We start from the raw sequence: 14352 nt of genomic DNA on the forward strand, positions 1-14352 counted from the left end.
GTCTAAATTTAGTTTATAAGGTAGCAAAATTGTTCAAAATGTTTCGAAACAAGTTCATAGCCATCTCATGTTGTTCAAAATAATTGAAAACTGGTTGAGCATAATTTTATACTTGTCTAAATGATTAACAACTACTTTTTAAACAATCCACGTTGTTAAAAATGACTGAAAACTGGTTGATTGTCATTAAAAACTTGTCTAAGTGTATAAAGACTAGTTTATAGCAAGACCAGGTAGCTCAGAATGTCTGAAAATAGCACCAACATTGTCTAAATTTAGTTTATAACGTAGCAAAATTGTTCAAAATGTTTCGAAACAGGTTCATAGCCATCTCATGTTGTTCTAAGTCATTAAAAACTGGTTGAGCATAATTTTATACTTGTCTAAATGATTAACAACTACTTTTTAAACAATCCACGTTGTTAAAAATGACTGAAAACTGGTTGATTGTCATTAAAAACTTGTCTAAGTGTATAAGAACTAGTTTATAGCAAGACCAGGTAGCTTAGAATGTCTGAAAATAGCACCAACATTGTCTAAATTTAGTTTATAAGGTAGCAAAATTGTTCAAAATGTTTCGAAACAAGTTCATAGCCATCTCATGTTGTTCAAAATAATTGAAAACTGGTTGAGCATAATTTTATACTTGTCTAAATGATTAACAACTACTTTTTAAACAATCCACGTTGTTAAAAATGACTGAAAACTGGTTGATTGTCATTAAAAACTTGTCTAAGTGTATAAAGACTAGTTTATAGCAAGACCAGGTAGCTCAGAATGTCTGAAAATAGCACCAACATTGTCTAAATTTAGTTTATAACGTAGCAAAATTGTTCAAAATGTTTCGAAACAGGTTCATAGCCATCTCATGTTGTTCTAAGTCATTAAAAACTGGTTGAGCATAATTTTATACTTGTCTAAATGATTAACAACTACTTTTTAAACAATCCACGTTGTTAAAAATGACTGAAAACTGGTTGATTGTCATTAAAAACTTGTCTAAGTGTATAAAGACTAGTTTATAGCAAGACCAGGTAGCTCAGAATGTCTGAAAATAGCACCAACATTGTCTAAATTTAGTTTATAACATAGCAAAATTGTTCAAAATGTTTCGAAACAGGTTCATAGCCATCTCATGTTGTTCTAAGTCATTAAAAACTGGTTGAGCATAATTTTATACTTGTCTAAATGATTAACAACTACTTTTTAAACAATCCACGTTGTTAAAAATGACTGAAAACTGGTTGATTGTCATTAAAAACTTGTCTAAGTGTATAAAGACTAGTTTATAGCAAGACCAGGTAGCTCAGAATGTCTGAAAATAGCACCAACATTGTCTAAATTTAGTTTATAACATAGCAAAATTGTTCAAAATGTTTCGAAACAGGTTCATAGCCATCTCATGTTGTTCTAAGTCATTAAAAACTGGTTGAGCATAATTTTATACTTGTCTAAATGATTAACAACTACTTTTTAAACAATCCACGTTGTTAAAAATGACTGAAAACTGGTTGATTGTCATTAAAAACTTGTCTAAATGTATAAGAACTAGTTTATAGCAAGACCAGGTAGCTCAGAATGTCTGAAAATAGCACCAACATTGTCTAAATTTAGTTTATAACGTAGCAAAATTGTTCAAAATGTTTCGAATCAGGTTCAGAGCCATCACATGTTGTTCAAAGTAATTGAAAACTGGTTAAGCATAATTTTATACTTGTCTAAATGATTAACAACTACTTTTTAAACAATCCACGTTGTTAAAAATGACTGAAAACTGGTTGATAGTCATTAAAAACTTGTCTAAGTGTATAAAGACTAGTTTATAGCAAGACCAGGTAGCTCAGAATGTCTGAAAATAGCACCAACATTGTCCAAATTTAGTTTATAAGGTAGCAAAATTGTTCAAAATGTTTCGAAACAGGTTCATAGCCATCTCATGTTATTCTAAGTCATTAAAAACTGGTTGAGCATAATTTTATACTTGTCTAAATGATTAACAACTACTTTTTAAACAATCCACGTTGTTAAAAATGACTGAAAACTGGTTGATTGTCATTAAAAACTTGTCTAAGTGTATAAGAACTAGTTTATAGCAAGACCAGGTAGCTTAGAATGTCTGAAAATAGCACCAACATTGTCTAAATTTAGTTTATAAGGTAGCAAAATTGTTCAAAATGTTTCGAAACAAGTTCATAGCCATCTCATGTTGTTCAAAATAATTGAAAACTGGTTGAGCATAATTTTATACTTGTCTAAATGATTAACAACTACTTTTTAAACAATCCACGTTGTTAAAAATGACTGAAAACTGGTTGATTGTCATTAAAAACTTGTCTAAGTGTATAAAGACTAGTTTATAGCAAGACCAGGTAGCTCAGAATGTCTGAAAATAGCACCAACATTGTCTAAATTTAGTTTATAACGTAGCAAAATTGTTCAAAATGTTTCGAAACAGGTTCATAGCCATCTCATGTTGTTCTAAGTCATTAAAAACTGGTTGAGCATAATTTTATACTTGTCTAAATGATTAACAACTACTTTTTAAACAATCCACGTTGTTAAAAATGACTGAAAACTGGTTGATTGTCATTAAAAACTTGTCTAAATGTATAAGAACTAGTTTATAGCAAGACCAGGTAGCTCAGAATGTCTGAAAATAGCACCAACATTGTCCAAATTTAGTTTATAAGGTAGCAAAATTGTTCAAAATGTTTCGAAACAGGTTCATAGCCATCTCATGTTGTTCTAAGTCATTAAAAACTGGTTGAGCATAATTTTATACTTGTCTAAATGATTAACAACTACTTTTTAAACAATCCACGTTGTTAAAAATGACTAAAAACTGGTTGATAGTCATTAAAAACTAGTTTCTACTAGTTTGTAGCAAGTCCAGGTTGCTCACAATTACTGAAAACTGCACCAACATTGTCCAATATTGGTTTATAAGGTGGCAAAATTGTTCAAAATAAGAAAATTTAAAATAACAACAATTTTATCAATTCTAACTTTCAATTTGAGTTTTTTATGTTGAGAAAACCAAAACATTGAGGAAATAAAATGGAATATTTGCAAAAATGGGGTTAATAAATAATTGATATTAAAGTTATTAGTAAATTTCTTTTTATTGAATTTATATGAAATGTAGTCGAGACTATAAAAATGTTTCAAATCAAACAGAGCCTATCGGTACACAAACATTCCATTCGTCTCTACAATGATTTTCAATGCATTTGCACCGTAGAACTGGTAAAATAGTTTGAATAGGACACCCTACTTTTCCACAAACATTGTCACAAACTGTCGTGTATCCATATTCCTCGCTTATATTGTCGCAGCAATCTTCTACGAGGTAATAAAAATTTTTAAATATCTATGCTATATAGAATTTCTTACCTGCTGAACAATAATAAACGAGTACCATCACTACAATTGTTCCTGTTAGATATTTCATCGTAAACTCTTTCAGAAACGGTATAAAAAAATAAAGCATTTCTGTTGGTTTATATACCCCAGGAAATGTAGTAAATTATCGTGAAAAGAAAAATAAATATGTTGAGAGTTGTATTTTTTCAAAAGTAATTGTTGTCTGACTTTTTATGAAAAGTTAAACATTCATTATTTACAAATCTCAAATAATTCTTAGTATAAAAAAAATACATCTTAACATTTTTATTCATACGCAGTGAAAATTAATTTTCACAATGAAGTACGCAATCGTTTTTGCCATTTTAGTGGCCACAACTTATATAGCATGTACAGGTAAACTTCAAATCGATTTTTTAAGTTTATTTAATTGTAATTTTGGTATTATAGATGCATGTGAATGTGGAGGTTTAAATGAAGTTTATGGGGAAGGTCCATCTTGTGACCAAACCTGCGCAAAGCTGGATCAATCCTGTTACATCGTAAATATTAAAGCCAATAAGAGATGTTATTGTATTGATGGTTATGCTAGAAATGAGTGGGGTATTTGCGTTCCAAAAGCTTTTTGTAGACTCATAGGATAATAATTAAAAATCAAAATGAACGATGATTTTATTTGTACAAAATAAATGTTTTTATCATCAGAATGTTTGCTCCAATTGCTTTTTCCTCAACTCTTTCTTGCGGACTCTCGTCTCCATATTCCTGATATCTCAACTGCTCCATGAGACTTCCTTAGTATGTTCCAATCCAACGCAATTTCTTCTTTTTGATTTAGTCATTACTCAATCAAAGTGTCTACTTTCCAACCATAAAATCCGTTTTGATTTATCCCTCTCAGGAGTTGAGATATAAATTTTTGAATTCAATCGAAATTTCTGGAAAATTTCAAGTTTTGGTGAATTCATTTTAAAAATACATAAAAAATCGATTTTTTGGAAAATCATTACGAAATTTTCACCAATTATGAATCAAAGTGTCTACTTTTCAACCATAAAATCCGTTTTGATTTATCTCTCTCAGGGGTTGAGATATAAATTTTTGAAATCAATCGAAATTTGTGGAAAATTTCAAATTTTCGTGAATTCATTTTAAAAATACGTAAAAAATCGATTTTTTGGAAAATCATTACGAAATTTTCACCAATTATGAATCAAAGTGTCTTCTTTACAACCATAAAATCCGTTTTGATTTATCTCTCTCAGGAGTTGAGATATAAATGTTTGAAATCAATCGAAATTTGTGGAAAATTTCAAATTTTCGTGAATTCATTTTAAAAATACGTAAAAAATCGATTTTTTGGAAAATCATTACGAAATTTTCACCAATTATGAATCAAAGTGTCTTCTTTACAACCATAAAATCCGTTTTGATTTATCTCTCTCAGGAGTTGAGATATAAATTTTTGAAATCAATCGAAATTTGTGGAAAATTTCAAATTTTCGTGAATTCATTTTAAAAATACGTAAAAAATCGATTTTTTGGAAAATCATTACGAAATTTTCACCAATTATGAATCAAAGTGTCTTCTTTACAACCATAAAATCCGTTTTGATTTATCTCTCAGGAGTTGAGATATAAATTTTTGAAATCAATCGAAATTTGTGGAAAATTTCAAATTTTCGTGAATTCATTTTAAAAATACGTAAAAAATCGATTTTTTGGAAAATCATTACGAAATTTTCACCAATTATGAATCAAAGTGTCTTCTTTACAACCATAAAATCCGTTTTGATTTATCTCTCTCAGGAGTTGAGATATAAATTTTTGAAATCAATCGAAATTTGTGGAAAATTTCAAATTTTCGTGAATTTATTTTAAAAATACGTAAATAATCGATTTTTGAGAAATTCATTACGAAATTTTCACCAATTATAAATCAAAGTGTCTACTTTCCAACCATAAAATCCGTTTTGATTTATCTTTCTCAGGAGTTGAGATAAAAATTTTTTAATTCAATCGAAATTTTTGGAAAATTTCAAGTTTTCGTGAATTCATTTTAAAAATGCGTAAAAAATCGATTTTTTTGGAAAATCTTTACGAAATTTTCACCAATTATGAATCAAAGTGTCTACTTTCCAACCATGCAATCCGTTTTGATTTATCTCTCTCAGGAGTTGAGATATAAATTTTTGAAATCAATCGAAATTTGTGGAAAATTTCAAATTTTCGTGAATTTATTTTAAAAATACGTAAATAATCGATTTTTGGGAAATTCATTACGAAATTTTCACCAATTATGAATCAAAGTGTCTTCTTTTCAGCCATAAAATCCGTTTTGATTTATCTCTCTCAGGAGTTGAGATATAAATTTTTGAAATCAATCGAAATTTCTGGAAAATTTAAAATTTTCGTGAATTCATTTTAAAAATACGTAAAAAATCGATTTTTTGGAAAATCATTACGAAATTTTCACCAATTATGAATCAAAGTGTCTTCTTTTCAACCATAAAATCCGTTTTGATTTATCTCTCTCAGGAGTTGAGATGTAAATTTTTGAAATCAATCGAAATTTGTGGAAAATTTCAAATTTTCGTGAATTCATTTTAAAAATACGTAAAAAATCGATTTTTTGGAAAATCATTACGAAATTTTCACCAATTATGAATCAAAGTGTCTTCTTTTCAACCATAAAATCCGTTTTGATTTATCTCTCTCAGGGGTTGAGATATAAATTTTTGAATTCAATCGAAATTTCTGGAAAATTTCAAGTTTTCGTGAATTCATTTTAAAAATACGTAAAAAATCGATTTTTTGGAAAATCATTACGAAATTTTCACCAATTATGAATCAAAGTGTCTTCTTTTCAACCATAAAATCCGTTTTGATTTATCTCTCTCAGGAGTTGAGATGTAAATTTTTGAAATCAATCGAAATTTGTGGAAAATTTCAAATTTTCGTGAATTCATTTTAAAAATACGTAAAAAATCGATTTTTTGGAAAATCATTACGAAATTTTCACCAATTATGAATCAAAGTGTCTTCTTTTCAACCATAAAATCCGTTTTGATTTATCTCTCTCAGGAGTTGAGATATAAATGTTTGAAATCAATCGAAATTTGTGGAAAATTTCAAATTTTCGTGAATTCATTTTAAAAATACGTAAAAAATCGATTTTTTGGAAAATCATTACGAAATTTTCACCAATTATGAATCAAAGTGTCTTCTTTTCAACCATAAAATCCGTTTTGATTTATCTCTCTCAGGAGTTGAGATGTAAATTTTTGAAATCAATCGAAATTTGTGGAAAATTTCAAATTTTCGTGAATTCATTTTAAAAATACGTAAAAAATCGATTTTTTGGAAAATCATTACGAAATTTTCACCAATTATGAATCAAAGTGTCTTCTTTTCAACCATAAAATCCGTTTTGATTTATCTCTCTCAGGAGTTGAGATGTAAATTTTTGAAATCAATCGAAATTTGTGGAAAATTTCAAATTTTCGTGAATTCATTTTAAAAATACGTAAAAAATCGATTTTTTGGAAAATCATTACGAAATTTTCACCAATTATGAATCAAAGTGTCTTCTTTTCAACCATAAAATCCGTTTTGATTTATCTCTCTCAGGAGTTGAGATATAAATGTTTGAAATCAATCGAAATTTGTGGAAAATTTCAAATTTTCGTGAATTCATTTTAAAAATACGTAAAAAATCGATTTTTTGGAAAATCATTACGAAATTTTCACCAATTATGAATCAAAGTGTCTTCTTTTCAACCATAAAATCCGTTTTGATTTATCTCTCTCAGGAGTTGAGATGTAAATTTTTGAAATCAATCGAAATTTGTGGAAAATTTCAAATTTTCGTGAATTCATTTTAAAAATACGTAAAAAATCGATTTTTTGGAAAATCATTACGAAATTTTCACCAATTATGAATCAAAGTGTCTTCTTTTCAACCATAAAATCCGTTTTGATTTATCTCTCTCAGGAGTTGAGATGTAAATTTTTGAAATCAATCGAAATTTGTGGAAAATTTCAAATTTTCGTGAATTCATTTTAAAAATACGTAAAAAATCGATTTTTTGGAAAATCATTACGAAATTTTCACCAATTATGAATCAAAGTGTCTTCTTTTCAACCATAAAATCCGTTTTGATTTATCTCTCTCAGGAGTTGAGATATAAATGTTTGAAATCAATCGAAATTTGTGGAAAATTTCAAATTTTCGTGAATTCATTTTAAAAATACGTAAAAAATCGATTTTTTGGAAAATCATTACGAAATTTTCACCAATTATGAATCAAAGTGTCTTCTTTTCAACCATCAAATCCGTTTTGATTTATCTCTCTCGGGAGTTGAGATATAAATTTTTGAATTCAATCGAAATTTCTTGAAAATTTCAAGTTTTCGTGAATTCATTTTAAAAATACGTAAAAAATCGATTTTTTGGAAAATCATTACGAAATTTTCACCAATTATGAATCAAAGTGTCTTCTTTACAACCATAAAATCCGTTTTGATTTATCTCTCTCACGAGTTGAGATATAAATGTTTGAATTCAATCGAAATTTTTGGAAAGTTTCAAATTTTCGTGAATTCATTTTAAAAATACGTAAAAAATCGATTTTTTGGAAAATCATTACGAAATTTTCACCAATTATGAATCAAAGTGTCTTCTTTTCAACCATAAAATCCGTTTTGATTTATCTCTCTCGGGAGTTGAGATATAAATTTTTGAATTCAATCGAAATTTCTTGAAAATTTCAAGTTTTCGTGAATTCATTTTAAAAATACGTAAAAAATCGATTTTTTGGAAAATCATTACGAAATTTTCACCAATTATGAATCAAAGTGTCTACTTTACAACCACAAAATCCGTTTTGATTTATCTCCCTCAGGAGTTGAGATATAAATTTTTGAATTCAATCGAAATTTCTTGAAAATTTCAAGTTTTCGTGAATTCATTTTAAAAATACGTAAAAAATCGATTTTTTGGAAAATCATTACGAAATTTTCACCAATTATGAATCAAAGTGTCTACTTTACAACCATAAAATCCGTTTTGATTTATCTCTCTCAGGAGTTGAGATATAAATTTTTGAATTCAATCGAAATTTGTGGAAAATTTCAAATTTTCGTGAATTCATTTTAAAAATACGTAAAAAATCGATTTTTTGGAAAATCATTACGAAATTTTTACCAATTATGAATCAAAGTGTCTTCTTTTCAACCATAAAATCCGTTTTGATTTATCTCTCTCAGGAGTTGAGATATAAATGTTTGAAATCAATCGAAATTTGTGGAAAATTTCAAATTTTCGTGAATTCATTTTAAAAATACGTAAAAAATCGATTTTTGGGAAAATCATTACGAAATTTTCACCAATTATGAATCAAAGTGTCTTCTTTTCAACCATAAAATCCGTTTTGATTTATCTCTCTCAGGAGTTGAGATATAAATTTTTGAAATCAATCGAAATTTGTGGAAAATTTCAAATTTTCGTGAATTCATTTTAAAAATACGTAAAAAATCGATTTTTGGGAAAATCATTACGAAATTTTCACCAATTATGAATCAAAGTGTCTACTTTACAACTATAAAATCCGTTTTGATTTATCACTCTCACGAGTTGAGATATAAATGTTTGAAATCAATCGAAATTTGTGGAAAATTTCAAATTTTCGTGAATTCATTTTAAAAATACGTAAAAAATCGATTTTTGGGAAAATCATTACGAAATTTTCACCAATTATGAATCAAAGTGTCTTCTTTTCAACCATAAAATCCGTTTTGATTTATCTCTCTCAGGAGTTGAGATATAAATTTTTGAAATCAATCGAAATTTGTGGAAAATTTCAAATTTTCGTGAATTCATTTTAAAAATACGTAAAAAATCGATTTTTGGGAAAATCATTACGAAATTTTCACCAATTATGAATCAAAGTGTCTTCTTTTCAACCATAAAATCCGTTTTGATTTATCTCTCTCAGGAGTTGAGATATAAATTTTTGAAATCAATCGAAATTTGTGGAAAATTTCAAATTTTCGTGAATTCATTTTAAAAATACGTAAAAAATCGATTTTTGGGAAAATCATTACGAAATTTTCACCAATTATGAATCAAAGTGTCTTCTTTTCAACCATAAAATCCGTTTTGATTTATCTCTCTCAGGAGTTGAGATATAAATGTTTGAAATCAATCGAAATTTGTGGAAAATTTCAAATTTTCGTGAATTCATTTTAAAAATACGTAAAAAATCGATTTTTTGGAAAATCATTACGAAATTTTCACCAATTATGAATCAAAGTGTCTTCTTTTCAACCATAAAATCCGTTTTGATTTATCTCTCTCAGGAGTTGAGATATAAATGTTTGAAATCAATCGAAATTTGTGGAAAATTTCAAATTTTCGTGAATTCATTTTAAAAATACGTAAAAAATCGATTTTTTGGAAAATCATTACGAAATTTTCACCAATTATGAATCAAAGTGTCTTCTTTTCAACCATAAAATCCGTTTTGATTTATCTCTCTCAGGAGTTGAGATATAAATTTTTGAATTCAATCGAAATTTATGGAAAATTTCAAGTTTTCGTGAATTCATTTTAAGAATGCGTAAAAAATCGATTTTTTGGAAAATCATTACGAAATTTTCACCAATTATGAATCAAAGTGTCTTCTTTTCAACCATAAAATCCGTTTTGATTTATCTCTCTCAGGGGTTGAGATATAAATTTTTGAAATCAATCGAAATTTCTGGAAAATTTCAAATTTTCGTGAATTCATTTTAAAAATACGTAAAAAATCGATTTTTTGGAAAATCATTACGAAATTTTCACCAATTATGAATCAAAGTGTCTACTTTACAACCATAAAATCCGTTTTGATTTATCTCTCTCAGGAGTTGAGATATAAATGTTTGAATTCAATCGAAATTTGTGGAAAATTTCAAATTTTCGTGAATTCATTTTAAAAATACGTAAATAATCGATTTTTGGGAAAATCATTACGAAATTTTCACCAATTATGAATCAAAGTGTCTTCTTTTCAACCATAAAATCCGTTTTGATTTATCTCTCTCAGGAGTTGAGATATAAATGTTTGAAATTAATCGAAATTTCTGGAAAATTTAAAATTTCGTGAATTCATGTCTGTGGGATTCCCCAACCATCCGAGCTTCATCAGGACCGACAAAGGGAATCATTTCAAATATTAATACATTATTAGCTATTGATTGATTAACTTTTGAAGGATTAAATTTTTCTGAAAACTCTTAGTCCCATGTGTTGATCATTATTTTTTAAGAAATAATGGACACACATATTTAAAGCGCCCATAATTTATTACCGCGTTCCAGATTTAGACATTCGAGGATTTTGCACGATGCCAAAAACATTTTTTCATGTTTCTTCGTCTAAGTTCATTAAGGTTACGTAAAATTGAATACAAAATGAATCGTTTTCAATTTAAAATAAAATTTGCAATCAAATTCTTTTCAAATAGAAATTATTGCGAAATTTATTAATATTTCTATAGAAATAAAACAAATAATGCACTATGTTTTTTTGTCTACCGCCTTGCAGTTTAGATAAGATAACGATAAATCCAATCGACTCGACCACAAACCATTTGGTGTGTTATAAAGATCGAATTCGGTTTTAAAATGTGCGCGATTCAAAATATAATAAAGTGTTTATGAATAATACAATAAATTTAAGAAGAAATAATTAATAGGAAGTGAAACGTTTGATTAAAAATATGAAAAAAATTATGAATTACATCCAACGTAAATTACATCTACACAGTTGGGGTAAAATTTTTAAATAATCGTTTTTAATTTTGACTAAATTCTAAAACGTGCGTTTTGTCTCGTGCGTAACGTTTAGTTTTTGATGTTTGATGTTCGATAACCTTGTCAGTGCGTCCGTTCGTTCGTTCGTCTGGTTATTCAAAGATAAACGATAATTGCCCACAGCTAACGATAATAAAGCGATTTTTTTTACATTTAAATTTCTTATATCCTAAAATTTTACTTGAAATAAATTAATTACTTAAAACGTATTCAAATTAATTATTGAAACGGAACAAATACGTTTTGAAATGCGTCTTATAACATGGTGCTTAATAGACTTGACTTACAATTAGATCTATATGAATTATAAATGACCTATTTTCAGTAAACACCTTATTACTCATTAAATTTGAATTTTAAAAGATTCCACGAAATGTGTTTTAATTTTTAATTGTTTTAGATAAAGGAACTAAGATATGTTCATCTCTTCAATCGGCGGTTTCTCCTCTTCACATCCAACAACACCCCATCCCAATTGAAGTTGAAAATAACGTAGTCGCGGTGGCTAACAAAAGTGATCCGTTGAACGGTGGTATTGCGCCCCCGCTGCTGCTGCCGCTGACGACCGTCAGCGAAAATTGCGGTTCGTCATCAGGCAACAACAAGGGGCTAGTCGACCAAAAACGACAAAGTATGTCAAATGCAATCAAGCAAATGGTCAGCAAACGTAGGAATCGTTACAAAAAGGACGGATTCAATCTTGATTTAACCTGTAATTATAATTATAATAATAATAAGAAAATACATATAAATAAATAATACGTTTTTAGATATTACAAGAAACATCATAGCGATGGGTTACCCCGCTTCGAATATAGAAGGAGTTTATAGGAACAAAATCGAAGACGTCGCCAGATTTTTACAATCAGAACACGGGGATCACTACAAAGTGTACAACTTGTGTTCGGAGAGGAACTATGACAAATCGAAATTTTGCGATCGCGTCGAACAGTTTCCGTTCGACGATCACAATCCGCCAAAAATCGAATTGATCCAGCCGTTCTGCGAGAGCGTCCACCGTTGGTTACAGGTGGATTCGAAAAACGTCGCCGCCGTTCATTGCAAAGCCGGAAAAGGACGAACGGGAACCATGATTTGTTGCTATCTGTTGCATTCGAAAATGTTTACCGATCCGACGAAGGCGCTCGAACATTACGATAGTAAACGGACGCAAGACCAAAAAGGAGTCACTATACCGTCTCAAGTAAAACATTTTATTAATAATTTTAAATATTTGGGTTATCTTTGGGTAGATTAGTGTTTACGTTGATGAAATTTTAAAATGAAACAGGAAAACGTCGGGGACCACTCATCATATCAGCCTGATAACCAATAGTAATTAAATATTATGAGTGTCTATAAAACTAAAAGGTTTAGGTGACACTTAATTTTTTTTAATTAATTAATTACAATCTTATTTATGCTTGAACGAATTGAACCGCGTTATGCATCACTTAACTAAGCAACAAATTAATAATGTTGAGAAAAACAGGATTTTTTTTAATATACATATTTATAATCTTCATTAAAAATCCTTTTAAATGAGTACAAACACGACATATTTATCTTCAATATTAATGAAGTTATGGTCAACTTCCGGTTAAGAATGTCAACGTCAATTTTGACATATTTGTAATCCTCGTGAAAAATCCTTTAAAATGAGTACAAACACGACATATTTATCTTCAATATTAATGAAGTTATGGTCAACTTCCGGTTACGAATTTCAACGTCAATTTTGACATATTTGTAATCCTCGTGAAAAATCCTTTAAAATGAGTCCAAACATGATACGTTTAATTCCAATATTACTCGAGATATAAGCAACTTCCGGTTTGAAATGTCAATGTCATTTTGACATATTCTGAATTTTTATAAAATGTCTTAATATTTGTCACAAAATCAAAAATTTAATTAAAAAAAAAAAATAAGGTTGGTATTAATATTTAAAAATTAATTTGTTGCTAACTTCGGGTTTAATGTTTTTTATTCAAACTTTTTTGTTTTTTGAGATAAGTGCGTCATGTTTGGACTCATTTTAAAGGTTTTTTTATGAAGATGACAAATATGTCAAAATTGACGTTGACGTTTCAAACCGGAAGTGATTGTATTTCCATTAATATTAAAGTTAAGTATGTCGAGTTTGGACTCATTTTAAAGGATTTTTTATGAAGATGACAAATATATCAAAATTAAAAGTTGAAAGTTCGAATTTTTATTAATATTTAAAAATTAAATTGCTAACTTCGGGTTTAATATTTTTTATTCTAACTTTTTTGGTTTTTGAGATAAATGCATCATATTTGGTCTCATTTTAAGGGTTTTTCTTAATAAAAAATACGTGAAAGAACGCAATGAAATTGTCCATTTGTCTATTATATGGTAACTAACTTCAGGTTTCAAATGTCAACCTCAATTTTGACATATTTGTAATCCTCGTGAAAAATCCTTTAAAATGAGTACAAACACGACATATTTATCTTCAATACTAATGAAGTTATGGTCAACTTCCGGTTAAGAATTTCAACGTCAATTTTGACATATTTGTAATCCTCGTGAAAAATCCTTTAAAATGAGTCCAAACATGATACGTTTAATTCCAATATTACTCGAGATATAAGCAACTTCCGGTTTGAAATGTCAATGTCATTTTGACATATTCTTAATTTTTATAAAATGTCTTAATATTTGTCACAAAATCAAAAATATAATAAAAAAAAAAAATTAAGGTTGGTATTAATATTTAAAAATTAATTTGTTGCTAACTTCGGGTTTAATGTTTTTTATTCAAACTTTTTTGTTTTTTGAGATAAGTGCGTCATGTTTGGACTCATTTTAAAGGTTTTTTTATGAAGATGACAAATATGTCAAAATTGACGTTGACGTTTCAAACCGGAAGTGATTGTATTTCCATTAATATTAAAGTTAAGTATGTCGAGTTTGGACTCATTTTAAAGGATTTTTTATGAAGATGACAAATATGTCAAAATTAAAAGTTGAAAGTTCGAATTTTTATTAATATTTAAAAATTAAATTGCTAACTTCGGGTTTAATATTTTTTATTCTAACTTTTTTGGTTTTTGAGATAAATGCATCATATTTGGTCTCATTTTAAGGGTTTTTCTTAATAAA

The 14352-nt window shown here is 28.1% G+C and overlaps 1 protein-coding gene and 1 long non-coding RNA gene across 9 annotated transcripts in view; one reads left to right on the forward strand and one right to left on the reverse strand.

Moving 5' to 3' along the window:
- The window catches only part of LOC111413564 (phosphatase and tensin-like protein), a 35224-nt gene that overhangs the window by 5233 nt on the left and 15639 nt on the right, over window positions 1-14352 (forward strand). For 4 of the 8 annotated variants that reach the window (XR_011640327.1, XR_011640329.1, XR_011640328.1 and 1 more), the window contains exons 1-3: window positions 11015-11178; window positions 11621-11932; window positions 11991-12424. Coding sequence is in view for 5 of the 8 variants with exons in the window: in XM_071195814.1 (XP_071051915.1) it covers window positions 11127-11178; window positions 11621-11932; window positions 11991-12424 (798 nt within the window). In the remaining 3 variants the exon portion in view is untranslated. Of the gene's footprint in view, window positions 1-11014; window positions 11179-11620; window positions 11933-11990; window positions 12425-14352 lie in introns of those variants that run through there. The other 4 variants (XM_023044584.2, XM_023044587.2, XM_023044585.2 and 1 more) reach the window with 3 other exon arrangements.
- Window positions 3104-3633, reverse strand: LOC111413566 (uncharacterized). The gene is made up of 2 exons (XR_002706184.2): window positions 3394-3633; window positions 3104-3342 (listed from the first exon to the last, which is right to left on the reverse strand). It is a non-coding gene; the product is annotated as an uncharacterized lncRNA (long non-coding RNA).

This window comes from Onthophagus taurus, chromosome 5, assembly GCF_036711975.1.
Source record: "Onthophagus taurus isolate NC chromosome 5, IU_Otau_3.0, whole genome shotgun sequence".
NCBI classification, from domain to species: domain Eukaryota; kingdom Metazoa; phylum Arthropoda; class Insecta; order Coleoptera; family Scarabaeidae; genus Onthophagus; species Onthophagus taurus.